General features: G+C 38.7%; 1 protein-coding gene across 1 annotated transcript in view; it reads left to right on the top strand.

Moving 5' to 3' along the window:
* The window catches only part of UNC5D (unc-5 netrin receptor D), a 296,261-nt gene extending 278,694 nt beyond the window's left edge, over positions 1 to 17,567 (top strand). The window contains exons 19-25 of the mRNA XM_035562690.2: positions 2,158 to 2,242; positions 7,128 to 7,296; positions 8,935 to 9,162; positions 10,521 to 10,670; positions 13,783 to 13,947; positions 15,644 to 15,822; positions 16,938 to 17,567. Of these exons, the coding sequence (XP_035418583.2) occupies positions 2,158 to 2,242; positions 7,128 to 7,296; positions 8,935 to 9,162; positions 10,521 to 10,670; positions 13,783 to 13,947; positions 15,644 to 15,822; positions 16,938 to 17,142 (1,181 nt within the window). The 3' untranslated portion in view covers positions 17,143 to 17,567. The remainder of the gene's footprint in view (positions 1 to 2,157; positions 2,243 to 7,127; positions 7,297 to 8,934; positions 9,163 to 10,520; positions 10,671 to 13,782; positions 13,948 to 15,643; positions 15,823 to 16,937) is intronic.
* Positions 17,568 to 18,010: the final 443 nt, after the last annotated feature.

Here is an 18,010-nt window from a genome sequence, read left to right as displayed (position 1 = left end):
TTTGGTTAGGTTGTTTCTCCATTAGGAAATTCCTTGTAATCCTAGAAGTAACAGATTTGATCTCAAAAGCACAAAGAGCTTTCAAGCAAAGTTTAAACCATGATCAAGCCTTGTAAACATGGAGCTATGCAGATGACAGGATGTGTACTGCTAAGAGGAATTTATTTAAAAGAAAAAATAGGAAAAGAATAATTAAATAGAGAATGTAGAGGAGATTGTTCTGTTGCTGAATCAGATAAAAGCCTGGCAAGGTAACAGTTTTTGGTGGTTTTTTTCCCCTTTCCTTAATCAAAGATGTATGTTTTGTCTTGAATGGGATCTTCCGGGTCCCTGTGCATGAAGCTACTAGACAGTCTATTAAGTCTTCCTCTATGAAGTGAAACTTGCCTTTTGATCATGCAGATAGCTAGATATATTCAGTCTCAGTATGCGGTTCCTTTTGGTCTGCAAGATAATAGGTCACTGAGGTGAGACTGAGATAATTTCATTCTGTCTCTAAACTCTGTAAGCTGAGAGTGCATTTTAAATTTGGTTTAAGTAAAGCTTACTGTTACAAACTGATTAAAATTAATTTATCCACAGCCTAGGGTTACAGCAACTTGAGAAGCTGCACAGTCCCTGGTACTTTTAACATTTCTGATTACTTGGCAATGAGAATTGAAATTCTGAATTGAGAATTCTTTAAAAAGAATTCAGATAAATTCCCAGCTTTTTGTGGGTTTTATCAACAGCATAGGAGAATTAACCTCTCCCCTGTTCAAATGATGTGAAATACCTGCATTGATTCCAGATTTCAATGAGAAAATACTTGCCACTTAATGATGGTAAAACACTATGGAAGAAATTTTTAAAAGCAAGGCTTCAAGCAAATGTAACAACAGCTGAATCTCTGTAATCATTCTGAGATCACAGTAATAAATTTCACTGCAAGGAAAGAGAATGTGAACCTCATTCTCACCACAACTAAGGGCACCTTACCAGTGTTGTTACTGAAAATGTTCGTATATTTTGAAACACAAATAACTTTGATTTGTAAGGAGTTTTGGTGTGCTTGACTGTACAGCGAATCTTGGCTGAAAAGTGTGCTGCCTCGGCTGCATCAGTACTGGAATTAAAAGAAGCCTGTTTTTCCCATTGAAATTATAATTAGCTAATTGAATGTTTTTGTACTCTAGCATTGCTGCTTCTGATGAAAGAACTGGGAGGTATTCCCCATTCCCAATACACCCGGTTCATTTTTTATCATAAACAAGAAGATACATTAAAGAGAAAAACTGCGCTCTACGGTCTCTTATCTGTTACCTAAGATAAAAAGTACAAAAATTACTTCAAAGTACTTGCTACAGAGGATTGTGTGAACTGCAGGGCTGGGCTTCATGGCCTTGCTATGTACTGTGCACACCTTAGAGTGGCTACTGAGAATTCTGAACAGCACCTTTATCCTTGAAATTTACCTGCTGTTAATTTGTCAGGGGGAAAAAAAAAATCTAGTAGGTCCTGATATCAATGACATAAAAACATTTGCTATAGGAACAAAATTACTCTGAAGACTGTTAATAGACCAAAGACTTTTTCAACCCTTTGAGACGGGGACTATATTTAGGTTTAGATCTACCGTGGATGAAATGCGGTACAGAAACAAACACTTTACAATATAGGTTAAGGAAATCAAAATGACACGGATTACACAGTACTCACTGTATGGCAGCCTCATGGAAAGACTTTGTGGTCCCTTTTGTTTCCATAAATCATTCCTTTTTATCTAAGTGGTGAAGTAGACAGAGTTTGCCCATACTCGGGGATGAAAAGGAGTCTTCAGTCACACGTAGACAACGAATCCCACCTTATTCAGTGACACAAACCAACCCGAAGTCCACTTTTTAAAAGCTCTGTTAGAGCGAGAGGTTTTTAGGCACATGAGTCTGTATAACTCCCGACTGTAAAATAGTAACATGTTAATAGCTAGACGGATGGATCGTATTAATGATGTATTTTTCCCTTCATCTGACAATGCTGCAGTCAGAACCACTCTTTCAGAGGAGTTCTCTTCAGCTCTAGTAGGTGGCCTTTCTAGATGCTGTAAATCAGAGGCCAGTTTTGCGGTCCTTACCTCCAGTGTCTTTCCAAAAGATAAGTTCTGCCTTTGCTCTGTTGCAGGAGTCAGTCTGCTGATACCACATGGAGCAATTCCTGAAGAGAGTTCATGGGAAATTTATCTTGCCATCAATCAAAGGGAGTCCAGGTACGAAGTATGTGAAAGAAACACTTTAATACATGCTAAAATCTGTGGAACTGGGTCATTTCATGGATTTCTTGTCTGTGCTGTTTAAAGGAATAGAATGTCTTCATTGTTGCTGGTGTGACCACACTGCTGGGACATAACAGTATATAAATGACTATATACACAACATAGATGCGTCTATATAAATGAAAGAAAAATGATCTTTGTGTGGTACTTCTGTGAAATAGTATGCAAATGCTGCTGAAGGATGGGATATCTCACGGAGTTTGATAAAAAGAACAAACAGCTTTTTTAAAAATGCAGGTCATTGCTTTTTTATATTGGTGCTTTGTGTATGTGGCAAATGTCTGCCATACAAAAGAAACCTAGCTGACTTCTAGATCCTTTTAAAACTAGATGCTCCGTTAAGATATATGGCTTTAAATTCTGCTGTCAACTGCACACGTGGATGTGTCCATCAATTCCCCTGTAACTGGTTCAGTTGCCTTCATTCCACATTAGAAGGCAAATGGAATTTGGCCCAAAGTCACTTGTTTTACAGTGGATCTTCCCCTTTAATTTCAGGAATAAGCACAGTTACAGAAACGCATTATTTTAACAGCTTTTTGGTCACTATTCCCATAGAATGTTTACTTCCTAGTGGCTTTAATTTTGCACAACATAGATTACAAAGAATCAAAAGTGCTCTGAACTGTCTTGTTTCTTTGAGCCTGCCAGCACCACACATCAGTATAACCCTAGTTTAGTTTGCTTGGCTGGTTCACTAGGTTTCAACTAGAAGCTGATCAAACACTACCAGAGGGTAAAATTACCAAATTGGTATGTAATTAAGTGTAATTCAGGAAATGATGACAGCTTGCTTAGTCTAAGTGTAGCATCGCACTATATTTCTATCCTGATTCAGAAGAAGAGTAAAACTTATGGAATGCTGGCCATATTGTTGAACTGTCGAGATTGGTTGAACATGTTCTTCAGTTTTAGATGCAAAGTTGTTTTTTCCTCACTAAGACAATTCTTTTTATCTTGTGGTGGTTTTTTTAGGAGGTAAATTTTAAGAACTGAAACTGAAAAGCATGAACTGAAAGATACAGAGCTGCCTATAAATTTTAAAGCCTAGAAATATTTTCCAAAAATTTATCTGAAATCGGTTTTGATTTTTTTCCCTCTGATATCTGAACTCCTTTGTGAAAACTTTAATATTCCATCCCCATCTGCTGCTATAGGTTTTTGATCATTTTCAGTGAAAGATTAAGATATGTAAAAGGAAGGAAGGAAGGAGGAAAAAAACCAGCTGTTTTATCTGCACGGGTTCTGCAGAAGTGAGTTAAAATAGGTTAATTAAATACAAGCAGCAGATTTTGCCTACTGTTTCCTTTTTTTTTGTAGGCAGAAACATAGGTAGAAAACCAAATTGAAAATTATCATAGGAAGGTTTTTCTTTCCTTCTTTTTTGAAGCGAATTTCTATAAAGTAAGACAACGGCAAACATTCATTTGTTTTGCATTAAAATATTGTTATTTCTCTTCAAATAGTTGAGGCAACATCGATGTCTCTTTTGCCCATCTGAACTGGGTACGATAAAAGAGACTTTTCTAACAGCTGCGGATTGTGCTGACATGCAAGGAGCAAGGGCTCCCTTTTATTGCCCGTGGGCTTCTGTGTTCTGATGGTGGGAGGAAATGCCATCGGTTTGGACTTAGTACCTGATTTGTATGTGTGAGCAAAGATGACAGGAAGGAGTACCAAGCCACATTGCAGAATTGCTCAACAGTCTCTCATACAGATACCCCTAAAACGTAGAGGATTGTTCACCTGGACAGGCACAGTGCTCAGAGGTGGAGGAAAGGTAAAATAGTGGCTTAGAGAAGGAGGAGAGGAAAGCTGTTCTTTACTTCACAAGCTGAAGATGTATGGCCATTAAAAACGCAGTAGTTCGTGTTGTAGGTTCTGAATGAAGTCTTGTCCACATCAAATTATGTTCAGTGCGGTTTAATTTAATACAAAAGTTAACCAGATCAGTAGATGCATACAAGAATGAAATTCTGTGTTGCAAGTATTTGAGGTCACCATAAAATGTGCCTTGAGACAACAAGGATCATATTGTTCGGATTTAAATTGTTTAGTAAGTGGGTTAGCTGTCACTTTTACTCTAATCTTCATTTAGCTATTAAGATAGGTTGGTATGAGATATAAAGACATAGTAATAGGAACAGAGAGTGATGGGGGAACTGATAGAGCAACTTTGAATTCTCTGTCACGGGGAAAAAACAATCTGTGCACTACAGTTATGGTCATGAGATTATCAGCTGGTTTTCTGTAGATTGATAAAATCCTCTGTGGCATGAAAAACTCTTTGTATCCTAAACAGAAGACAAAAGTTTTAAAATTCTTCAGTCTCATGTAACTGAGCAACTCAGTGATGGAGCTGGCTGTCCCTCCGAAAAGACACCAAACAAAAAAAAAAAATCTTAGGGTTATTGGGCTTTGCTACAAAGACCCTCAAGGGTGCTTCTGGCAGATGGAAGTTGATAAAGACCACCAAAGGACTCCTTATGGAGAAAAAACAGCTAAACTAAACCTCCAACCACCGTACACAGGCTTTGATGTTGGCAGAAAGTACAGGCTATTGATGTCTGCGAAAGAAACAACAAAGTTATTGATTCCGGCCCAAGCGAGTGAAATGTTAGAGTGAAATGTCTCTTGCCTCCTTGCATAATTTTGACTTTGTTCTTAAGCTGGCAAGCCAGAGCAGAGCTGTGCTGGGCCAGGGATAGCTATCTGCTCGCTTGTGCCTCGAACCAGAACGCCTCAAGCTGCGTCACTGCAGTTATGTGCAGGCTGCAGGGACTTGCTGCCGGCTGGTGGTTCGCTGCAGTTGGGTAACAGGACTGGGATGTGCAGATCCCAGCGCTGTTGGCCAGGAGATCTTCTTGCTAGGGCCATTCAGCCAAAAATCAGCCAGTGCGTAGGTAACGTGCACGAAATGACTCAGCCCCTACGCCACTGTTATCACACACACACATATTCTCCCCACCAAGGAGGGAATACCTGCGGTGTTTTGTATCATTCTGGAGGCTTGAAAAATAGGAGCTATTTTTGATGGGAATTATGACTAACAGCGTAACTAAAACTCTGGAGTCACATCCTCCAGGAGTAAATAGGGTGGTGTGAGGCTGAAACCAAGGTAACCTGTATTTTGCTCCCATTATTGAGGATGACTTGTCCAACTTTGTACTGGAAGTAACTTCAGCAGAATTCCTCCCCTACTCTCCCCACCACAATCCTGCCTTTGTATTTTTTGCCTTTGTCACCAGCGGCCACTTGGCAAAGGCCCTGTCTGTTGTGTGCGAGAGCTGCACCAACTAACTAAGGGCTGACTTGCTCGCTGGCAATCCGCTTTTGTTACCCCTTCCTGCAGCTGCAGCAGAGCAGAGGTAAGGAAGTGAAGGCACCAGCCTTTGCTGAGGTAAAGCAGAGAGAAATCATAAGACCAGAATAACTTACTGGAAAAAAAAATGTATAACAGTTGGCTTGAGGGTTTTTCTGAGACATTTTTTTCTTTGTGAAAAAACTCTGGATGGTTTCTTAAACTAGTTGGAAAGCGGTGATTTGGGGGAACTGCTGGAAGGTTTTATTTTTAAGGAACTCAAATACCATTTGCAAAGGGTACCAGTGGTTGGTGTTAAGTGACGTTAATTTTTCACAGAATCGGTGTTTTCCTAGCAATGAGGGAGTTGTGAAAAATTGTTTGCCATTGTATAAGCAAGTGTTTTTGCTTGAACTGTGCTTGGAATAGCCATTCTGACATGAGTTCAACAAAACACATTCCCATGTGTTGCTAATAATGGTAAGGCTACTGCTATTGCTTAGATGCTTTGCTGCAGCAAGGCCTGCAAGCGTTGGATGCTTTGTGCGGCCTACTCTGCCCTCTCCTCTCCACTCTTATGCACACTCACGGCTCAAAGAGAAAAATGGCAGCTATAGTTGAGTCTGTTTGTACTTTATTTTATTTCTTTTACCCTAAGAATCCTACAAACGCTTAGAAGCACTGAGGCTTAGTGAGCAATTATGATACGTGAAAAAAAGAAAAAGCAGAATTTGCTGCCTTAGTTAATGTTGTGTCTTTTCATCTTGCAGATGAACTTAGAAATTAAAGGTATAGAAATGTAGCAGTGCACTCAGCACAGGCAGTACGGGAGGGTTGGTTTGTTGCCATGCTGCTATTGCACAGCTCTATGGGCGAGACGAGACCATTGTTAGCTTGTGACATGGCAATGAAAGTACTGACTGTAATGGAGACTGCGTGCAGATATCTTACTTCGCTGACTTCTAAATTTAGACCCAAAATTTCTATTCAGTGATGTCTACTGTAAGTTACCTATCTCGTTCATTTGGCAGAATATGAATGTGTTTTCAAAGCAGGGAGATCAAGCTCAGCCTGGAAAAATTCATGAGACTGTGCTTTTAAACCATAATTTGTTTTATCTTCACTACTGTGAAAATATCGTAGATGACATTCTTTGCAGGCAGAATTAGATGGCAATATTACCAGCTGGTGCATAAAACAAGGCTTACTTGCACAGAGTAATTTTAGTGTTTCATTTGGTTTAAACAAATTGAAATGTATTTTAAAGACCAGAATCCTAAACTGACCAGCCAATGATTTCAGTAGATGTGGCTTAATAGTTTCATCTCCTGCTACCAATTCTATATGAAAATTAGTGTTGTAGTTGGCTCGCTTTATCTTTTCTGTAACAGATGAATGAAGCACTTAGATTTTTTCACTAAAATATTTTAAATTTTTTATATTGCCATTACTATAAATACATTTTCCCACACTGTTGAAAAGATCCTAAAGATGGTCTTACTTTCCTCCACACACCAGCCTACAGCCAGAAGGCACAGATGTTCTTCTAGGACCAGAAGTAACCTGTGGCCCCTCGGATGTGTCCGTCAGCACTCCGTTTGCCTTGACTATCCCACATTGTGCAGAAGTAAATTCAGAGCACTGGAGTATTCACTTGAAAAAAAGGACACAGCAAGGAAAATGGGAGGTAAGTTTGGACTTCCACTCCCACTTAAAAGGTTACACTAACAATAGAAACATGATTACTCTTAATCAGGCAGGAACTGGTCAAAGATGATTCAAGGGACAGAATAATTGGGCATTTTAAAGAAATCATCTTTTTTCTTTTCAAAAGTAAGAGGATTTTGCATTTTGTTCAGAAGTAGCTAAACTCTGTTCAAGTGCTGTACTAAAATGTGCAGAGAAGGGTCAATTTTATGATCTAGCCCATGTTACACAAGAAAGTATTCATTTTTTCCGATCACTTAGTAACAGAGCCAGTAACCATTTGCTCTTGAAAACACTGTTTGGATGTTTTATAGCTCCCAAAGAAACCCAAGTCTGAACAGAACGTGCTATCCAAGCAAGAATTTATCATGACATAAAGAAAGTTATGGCACTGCTTAAAAATATACAGTTCAAGTTTAATGTTTTTGTTGGTGGCGGGTTTTGTTTTGTTTTCTTTTAACCTTGAATGATCCTCGTGATTTAAAAATGTCTCTTTGTACATGTCGTTTTAATGGGCATTTGGTGATCACCCTGTGCTCATCACCTCTGAAGGATTAGTGTACGTATGTTAACTGAAATACTCTGCCTTTTTAGTTCAAATATATTTTTCTTATACTGATTCATTGAGGAAATTAAGCGTTGTGTATTCATGGCATGGGCATTTGATCATCTATGTCTGTTCATCTGCATTTTTTTAAGCCCACTGGCCATCTTTGACCAAAACTGCTTGCTAGGCAGGTATACACACCGGATAAAAAGGTGCTGAATTTCCCAAGTATGATGTTCACTGTACATGTTATTAGAACCATGGTACCCAGTAACAAGACACAAATCCATCATCGATCACACTTTATTGCACTGCTGCTGATGGAACTGTTTGATTCCTTGCATTGCAAGGAAAGAAACAGGAGTTAAAACATTCACGCATACCTGAACTCACTCTGTCCTTTTCCTCTAAACCACCATGCTGCTTGTTGCTGTTTTTTAAGCCATTTCAAATTCAGCTTCATTTTCCTACTTAAGTTCACTCAATACTCTGTCAGCTCCAACAGTGTCAGTTACAAGCACCCTGGAAATAATGAGGAGTGTAACACCAGACTGTAGACTGCTCAAATACCTCATCTAATGATGCTGTAATGCAGAACTAAGTATGAAATACAAAAGAAGGGGAGAGGTAGTTTTTTGATTGAGGTAAACATAACTGTAATGGATGTTCTGAAAGGATGTCAAATACCTACTGGCATTCAAGGTTTGCATATTGACTTTAATCTTCAAGGTAATTTCTTACCTCGACATCATGAAAAAATTAGCTAGAAAGTCAATAACACTTGAAAAAAAAATGCTAAAATTTCTTATGCATCATCATTATTATTATAAGCTCTACACACTGAGTTCTGCACAGAATTCCTATTGCTGACTCGGGGCTAAATGGAGACTATTTACTCACATAGGTAGTCTACCTTCTCCTATTCCCTGAGGTCAACATCAGTTAAGAATGCGCATGCTGGCTCTCAGGAGTAGTTTACATTCCAGTTGAATAAATATAAATAAATGCTGTCATGACTTCTATTGTCAAGGCCTATTGATTTTTTTTTTTAACCTGAATTTCATTTTGCAGGAAGTGATGTCTGTGGAAGAGGAAACTACTTCTTGCTACTGCCTGTTGGATCCTTATGCCTGTCACATTCTCTTAAACAGCTTTGGAACTTATGCACTTATTGGAGAACCCATCTCTGACTGTGCCGTTCGACAGCTGAAAGTAGCGGTTTTTGGCTGCCTGTCTTGCAATTCTCTGGATTACAATTTGAGAGTATATTGTATGGATAACACACCTTGTTCATTTCAGGTAAATTATTTCACTTTGATATTTTGGCTTTAATTATTTTTTCATAGAATACTCACATTCCTTTATTCCTGGGGATAGTCCATGGGCTACAGCAACAGTCCAGAATTCAGAGTGAATAAGAACGAGAGCACTGTCATTTTTTATGCCACTGCTGCATGACTCAGTGCAAATCCCTTAATTTCTCTGCAGTGTTGTTTCACTTGTCAATTTACACTGAAAGAGCTTTAGGACTGCCAAACTGTCCACTCATTTTTAGCCAGGCAGATGCAAACCTACTCTGCCTACGTTCTAGACTAACCAGAAATCACAGCCGTGGTTAACGCAGCACAAAGCTCCAGCTGGGAAACAGAGCGTTAGGCTGGGCTCAGTGCCTTGGGCACATGAGCACAGGCAGAGCCTGCTTGCATCTGCAGCTGAGTGCTACTCCAATCCAAAGAGAAAACGTAAGTCATTATCATTTGATGTATAGAATTTATCACAGTCATTAGTCACTTCAGAGTTTCCTCTCCTTTTTACAATCTGAGCAAGAATAAAGAGATTGTCTTGCCATTTTTTTTCCTTCAAGAACTAAATTATAATTGTGCATTTCCCCTTTTAAAAACAAAACAAGCAAGCAAACAAAAAATTGCCCCAAGTTCCAGCTGAATGTGAGAAAACACTTCTTTACGGTGCAGGTGACAGAGCACTGGCGCCGGTTGCCCAGGGAGGCTGTGGAGTCTCCTCTGGAGTTATTCAAAACCCACCTGGATGCCATCCTGTGCACCGTGCTGGGGGTGACCCTGCTTGGCAGGGGTTTGGACCAGGTGATATCCAGAGGTTCCTTCCAACCTCAACCATTCCGGGATTCTGTGTGACTTTTCTACACGGCGTGCCAAGACAAAACAATGAAATTCACTGGCTTTTACATGGTGAACTCAGAACCTTTAACAAAACGGTTTTCTTTTGAGAGCTGAAATGAAGACAGTTGTGACAGATGAATTTTTACTTCCTCTTCCTATTGTACAGAATAGAAACATGAATCTTAATGGAGCACACACTAATGTCTATGTGCTTCTAATAAAAGCAAAGCCACTGAAAGGATTGTTAAAGATTTACAATAGCTTTGTAATTATACCCTTTATTAACACTTACACGATTCGTGGGCTAAGAGTATTTTCCTGGATGAGTCTGCCTGAAATTCGAAGGCCCAAATTCCTTCTTCAGTTATTTGTTGAACACATGAAATTAACTTTGACTCATACATTCAGTTAATACAAACCTTATGAACTAGTCACCTTTCATAAAGATGAATTTTCATTAGAGTTAATATTTGTTCCTAACACTAAAAAAAAAATAAATTTTCTCCTCTGCCATTGCAGGAAGTGGTTTTGGATGAAAGACTGCAAGGAGGACAGTTACTGGAGGAACCAAAACTTTTGCATTTCAAAGGGAATACCTTCAGTCTTCAGATATCTGTCCTTGATATCCCTCCTTTCCTTTGGAGAATCAAACCATTTACTGCATGTCAGGTACTTGCTAATTTTATTTGTTTACGTTGTAATACAGAGACAGTAAGAATGTTCACTGGTATAGACATAACACAAATAAGATAAGTGTCTCCCCTTTGTTTTTGAAAGGTGAGGTTTTAATCTCAAGGATACTAGAAAAAATGCATTGCGTTATGATTTTGACAAATACAGAATGAAACATTTCATATGTAGCAGAATGCTTTAAATTTTTCATTTTGAAGAAAGCAAGCTTGTACTTCTACCTGTTTCAATTACCTCCAATGGAAGGCCTATATTCACGTTAAAATTTATCACTATTTTTGATTTCTTTGTCATTCCAATTTCTATACAGCTATGAATATACGTCTGAAAAGGAGAGGTTGTATGTCAGCATTTAAATGTCACGAGTTCAAATTATGGCATGCATATTCTTAGAAATGATTAAGAGCAAATTATTTTTCCTGTAAGACATTAATTAGAGAGGCTGTTGAAGACAGGAAAGTATAAATCAAAACAAAAGATTTCTAAATGTATTGGTTACTGGAAATTATAAGCAATGTGCTGGCAAATAGAGTGAGCTGGTCTTTTAAGATACAGAACTTAATCAGACTATGTAATCTCCCTTTTCCCAGAAGCATACAGAGAGAAGTCATACAGTATTTTAGCCCCCAAAAAATTGTTTTTAATGTATTGCCACATTCTCCAAAGTATGAGTATAATGGACTCTGAAAATGATAGTGATCTGTATCTAAATTCCTTTATCTATAAGAACATGAGGATAATTCATGCTGCAATTTAAGAAATGAAAGAAACAACATCATTCTCAGCTTCATGTGAAGAACAACTCACTTTTAAGTGTTTTGTTTAATCTGTTCACTTATTTACAGTTTAAAAGATAAACCAATCAGTATTAGGATGCCCCACTAGTAGATCAAATACCTAGCCAAAAAAGAAGAAATCATGGGAAATTTCTACTAATACAACAAATTACATTTTGCCTCAACCTATATTATAAAAACAACTCCATACTTTTTCTTCTCTTGATTTGTTATTCAATCCTGGAGAATAAAGTTGTATGTTACCCTAAAATTCAACTTCAAAGCACCACTAGAAAGAAGTATGTTTTCTGAAAACAGCTTTTTAATAAATGTGAAGTAGATTTAAACTAAATATACGTAGCTGTGTCAATCTTGTCTGACTGCTTTAGAAGGCAGGCAGATGACCCTCCCCATGCCCAGTATGCAGAATATGTATTAGTTAAATATCAAGTATATGAGAGAGAGAGAGAAAAAATAGAAAAGTTTTTGAGAACTTGCCTTCCTGTAGTGACTGTTTCAAAAACAACACGTTACTTTGGTGAAAAACTCCCTAGATTTTTCTTGCAGGAAAGCAACTCCTTCAAATAGCTCTAGTACTAGAATATGCAGAGGTGAATGCTCGCTGCCTTGTATTGTACACAATAGAAATTACTGAACTTGTAGTGTTTTTTTGTTTAAGACCATTGCAGAAAGGTGTTGCACCTACATAAGGAGAGATAGATGCTAAGAACCTAAATAACACTGCATGATAAACTAGAGCACCAGCTTGCATAAAACACTACTTTCTGTGCTTTCTGCACGCAACTTCGCTGATAAATTAAGCAAGAGTTTTTGTTACTTTGGCTTCTGTGCAGTTAAGAACTGGGGTAGGATTATTTCTGCCTGATTATTTCTGGAAAGTTATTATTCCTATGGGGAATTTTCTACTTTGCTGGTTGTGAGTCCCTGATGCTAGGAAAGTTCTGAGTGTGACTCAGAAGCCCCGGAATATTGTGTGTGCAACTCAGCACTCTTCCTAAGGCTGTGTACATCTTCTATGAATAAATGCATTGTTTACAGTATATTTAACTCAGGTATTTTTGTTCTCTGTTGGCAAGTAATAGTCCAGAGTTTGCAGTCAAATTAAACTACAGGGTGCTGTTAAAACAAGTCGCGATAGCCAGTGCAAATTTATCTGTATTAATCTTTACATGTTGCAAGGGCCTTGTTTTGCTGAATCTAATGCAAGTGGCATGGTCCAAAGTAGCTATAAAATTTATTGCTTCAAGATAAAACCAAAAACTAAAAAGTCAGATGAGGGATCCATAATCCGTGGAAGAATGCTTACGTGCTGTGTTTGCTTTAAGGAGGGCTCAGAACCTGCTGGAGATTTTGATCGCAGCAGGCACGACCCAGTCTCTCAGCAGGAACTCAGGGTTAAAAAGAAGCATGTGCAAAACCTCTGCTGATGGAGGGGTCTGACACAATGCTGGTACTGAAGCCAAATAAATATTTGCATTTTATAATTGGGTATAGTTTGAATGACTTGGACAGCTGAGAAAGATAGTAATTGTCTCTAGCAGAAACTGCAGAACAACTTGCACTGACTTTGTATTTCCTTCTCAGGGCAATGTTTTGTGAAATGTGCCAAGTCTGTTGACAGCTCCGATTTGGTTCCAGACTGTTTATACATAAAAGAACCCATTTCTTTATGGGGTTTCTTCCAGTGTTTAATCATTTTCTCTCCTACGAGCCAGCACTTTAAGAACAAACTGGCTTTAAGAGTTTTGGTTGCCTAGAACAACTGAAATGAGCCTCTTCAGTTACCGTCTGTTTGGTCCACCAAATGACACCATTGTCAGACACTATGATGAGGAAAGATTTATGTTAATAGTTTCTCAAATTAGCAAAGATCCTGTTTCAAGGCTTGAACAGACGAATAAATCATCCTGTAAAAGTGCAGCATCAAAGCAGTTAATAGCAGGTGGCAGTCAGAATTCCTCTAGTGCATTTGTTTGTCCTGGCCATCCTGCAGGAGCAGATGCTGAGTGCTTGGCAGCCTTCCCACCATGTTCACAAGTCAGTAGGGGGAACCCTTAAAAACTGCTGGGGTGGTAGAGCAGGAAGAGGCTGTGGCAAGCATGTTAGGAAGGCAGACGAGCACCTTCAGGTGTTGAAAGCAGCTGTTTTCCTGGCATCTTGTGCCTCTTGGAGGATCCAGTGTCACTCTGTAGCTGTGAGATGATTTACATTCTGTCTGCTAAGAACTTAATTATAAAGGGAGAACCAAACTGAAAGCGTTTCTCCCCGTTCTCGGGGGATACTTTCTGTCGCAGGAAGTCCCGTTCTCCCGTGTGTGGTGCAGCAACCAGAAGCCGCTGCACTGTGCCTTTTCTCTGGAGCGCTACACTCCTGCCACGACGCAGCTGTCCTGCAAGATCTGCGTCCGACAAGTCAAGGGTCATGAGCAAATCCTACAGATCCAGACATCCATTCTAGAGGTAAAGTGTTCTCCCTGTTTTGTGGTGGTTTTTTCAAGTTGTTGAGCAGTGTGAGCCACAATCCCTCCCCGTTTTTGCCCTTTCTACCTCAGTCTGTTTTCTCATGGCCTGTTCAAAGCTGTAACAAGTCTACAAAGCATTAGTTTCTATTTCCAGTAGAAATCAAATGATGTACTTACAGAGATTTTACAACACTAAAAATTATCTATATTTGAGTCAGCAGTAATAGTTTTCTTGCAGAAAGGTTTTGAGTATCTTGCAAGAGCACTGAGAGTTGAAAATGGATGGCTTGCCCGTTTGCTGTCGGGCCACTGGGGCTTTTTTGTACACACAGAATGTCTTTCGAGGACTGCAGCTTTGCTCACACGTGAAAGAAAGCAATGGTGCACTGAGCAAGCTGGTAATGAGTCCTACAGCAATGAGAACTTCAGCTACCTTTTTTAGATTATTAAGCATCTTCATTGATTAATGTCTAAAAAGTATCCAGATACTTGTGTATTAAAGATTTATGTTCATGTGCTAAATGCACTATGCAAAGAATGTGGCAACTGAATAAGAAAACCACAAATGTCATTCAGTATAAAAACATTTTCAGAATATGTCTGAGCATTTGCCAGTTCTTTGTAGAAGTTCCATAAAAAACTTCTGTCCTTCTCTAAACGTCTCAGTACTTTCTGTCCTTCTCTAAATATCTGCGACCTTTTTTTTTTTTTCCTTCTAAGGGACCTATCTATCCACAAGTCCCCAGAGCATCTAACAATTCTGTCCTCAAACAGATTTGCTAATACGGAAGGCTTTCTCGTGACTATCTCAAAAAGTGAAGGAAAAGTGAGGATAATTTGACCATAAAATAAATATATAAATAACAACTGAATACTTGAATTGTTCATTGCTTTAGAATTCCCTGAACTAACCAGGTAGCAGTAGCTTATCTCACATGTGCAGGGTATGAAAACCTACTATTGTTCTGCATATTTAATTTAAAGTCAGACAATGTGATATATCTACAGCACTGCTATTACTTTGCATGGATGACTTTTGGGATGTGTCATAAATGTTATATGAAGAGACTATAGCATCATTGTTATTTAATATTTATGCTGCATTGCTCTGAAACAAATAATGCATGGAAATGTGACTCCATTACACAAGATTGGTAAAATTTCGTAGGAAAAGAAAGGGACGGATCTACAAAAAGGACCTGGATTCCATAGAGATCTTTAATGTGGAAGAACTGAGGTACTTACAGAATTTAGGTGCTTTTAAAAAATCACAAATGGGAGATTTTTATCTGCATTTTAGGCTTAAGCAATTAAAGATTTAGGCAGCCATATTCTTCTGTGGTAATAATAACAGAAAACTGTAGATGGAATCATAGACTGAGATTTGATGCTTTCTTCCTCCAAAAGTGGATTTGATGCACCAACAGGTACATGTAGCTAAACTCACTGCAGGTTGATCCTGCATAACAAGGCAGCAGAAAGAATACACAAAAGAACTGTCTGCACTCACAGTTATTCTCCTTCTGACGAGGCTGTGCAAAAATCTTGTCTCAGTTCCCCATTCGTAAACAGGAGTACATGGTAGGACTCTTGATGTTACTCTGTTAACGTGCTAAAGAGAGCCACCTGCAGACCTGAAGGTAGGCACAAAGCCTGATGCCGTACTAACTGCTTTATTTTTATATTCTGTGTAGAGTGAAAGAGAAAGCATCACTTTCTTTGCACATGATGACAGCAACTTCCCTGCACAGATGGGCGCAAAAGCATTCAAAATCCCCTACTCCATCAGGCAAAGAATCTGCGCAACATTTGACACACCCAATGCCAAAGGCAAAGACTGGCAGATGTTAGCACAAAAAAACAGCATCAGCAGGTAATGGAAGGCAATTTTGAAAGGTGAACATTTACATACGCACTAAGAATGATTTCCTGCTATTATGTTATGGGGTGGGTTTGTTTGCTTGCTGGTATTAAAGATGTGTAAATAGTAATCACCTTTCTTACTCTCAAGGATTAATTGTAACTTTCTTATCTATATGACTAGCTACTGAAAACAGGAACTGTTTTCTCCCCTGAATAAACCCACGTGTCCCATCCCACCTGATGTTAGCTTCTAAGCTCAGTTGGTACACCCACAAGACTGAGGTCTTGGTAAAGTACAAGACTCAAGAAGATTTTGGCACGTGTTCTCTCAAAAAATCATATAGCTTGCTGTCTTGCCTTCTATCTGCTATGTTCTATTCCAAACCAAATTAAATGTTTTGAAGATTTTTTTTAAGGAAAGGGCATATTTCAAATGAAATTCTGCTCTACTATTAGGAGTAATACTATTCTATGCTATAAATAACATTTATGCTTGTGAGCATAAAGGTCATTTATTTGTTTGGATGATATTGTCCAAAGCCAGTCAATAGAAGGAGTTTTAGAGTAATGTGTTAAAGATATTCACTTTGTTTTACCAAATTCTTTACCAATATCACTCCTGCAAAGTTCTAAAAACTATACCTTAATAAATCTAAATTTACAAATGAAAATATATGATTTAACTTCATGGAATTTACAAGCATCAACTTAAATTACAGTTTCTCTCCCTGACAAATTCTTACTAAACTTGCTCTCCAGATGATGACACTCTCCAGAACTGACTTGTTGCCTAAATCAATACACAGGATGGTAACTGCTGGCCAGCATTTACATACCTCAGAAGAAACGAATCCTGTGTTCATTCTACCTCTGCTAAATTGAGCAAGTAACATTTAAAGAATAAAAGCACCAGTGTGTGTCCTTTGGAGGATTCCCTGCACTCATCTAATTAGATCTTGCTGAAGATTTCCTGTTATTTGTTCATTTGGTTTGTAGTGTTGTTTTTTTTAAATACTTCTACAGGCACAACACAGGGCACTTCCATTTTCAGTGAACATTTTCATAGTGTTACACTGTACAGTTCTCCTAATCCTTTTGTTTCATCTTCCACCCCCCTCCTTTCAGGAATCTCTCCTATTTTGCTACACAAAGCAGTCCATCTGCTGTCATTCTGGACCTCTGGGAAGCCCGACATCAACATGATGGAGACCTTGACTCCCTTGCTTGTGCACTGGAAGAAATAGGAAGGACACACTCCAAAATCTCAGACATAACAGAAACTGAGATTGAGGAGCCTGACTTCAACTACAGCAGACAAAATGGACTTTAGTCCCTTCTTTTCCATTCAAGAACCGATGGCCAGCTTTGACTTTTACACTAGAGAATCTCTTTGGCAGGGAGGAAATAAGGGTTTCTGCACACTGTAAGGAAGCAGACGCTCATTTCCACAATGCAGTTTTCAGCTGGAGGAGCAGAAGAAGCCCTATTAAAAATCATCTCGGTAATAAGGAAAACACAAGCGCTCCCTGTGCTACAGTCCTCTCTCATTTAAGATTCATATATCAAATTCAAAAACAAAACTACACATCTATCATTGCCCGGGGCAGGAAGGAGTGATATACAGAGCCGTACAAGGTAAATTATGACATAATGTATTTAAGGAAACAGTGATGCTAAAGAAGAATATAATGCCTAGTGATTACCAGCAAATATGATAGTGAATATTTAGAGTCGCTAGAGGTTAATCCTGGTTTAAAGGTTTGTCTTCTTGGGGCCTTGAGTCCCCTTTGTCCTGCGTTTCCAACTTAACACACTTAAAGAGCGGATTTAAAATGTCATTTCCTAGCATCATGTTGTCACTTTGGATTTGCTGTAACTTAGCTACAGGACAACTGAAAATCTGGTCTTACCCTGTTCAGACATTCGAGGAATTAATAGATCTTACAACTATTTGATTGATATCAAGTGTCATTCAAACAATTTAAAAAAAAAAAATCAGTTCCCCACTGAGCATACCTTTGCTGCGGTCTTCCTGCCTATTCCCTTAACGAGGCAACAGAACAAAGCCGTTCTCTGTGGAATTAGTGTTCGCAAGTACGTGGGAGAAATTTTCACTCAGTCAAAAATGTTTCTTTGCGGGTAGATTTAAATAATCAAATAAAATTCAGGAGATTGCCAGCCCTATTTTAGCAAGTTTA

Source organism: Cygnus atratus, chromosome 27, assembly GCF_013377495.2.
Source record: "Cygnus atratus isolate AKBS03 ecotype Queensland, Australia chromosome 27, CAtr_DNAZoo_HiC_assembly, whole genome shotgun sequence".
NCBI classification, from domain to species: domain Eukaryota; kingdom Metazoa; phylum Chordata; class Aves; order Anseriformes; family Anatidae; genus Cygnus; species Cygnus atratus.
Note: the sequence above shows the minus strand (reverse complement) of the source record. Positions and strands in the feature narration are given on the sequence as shown.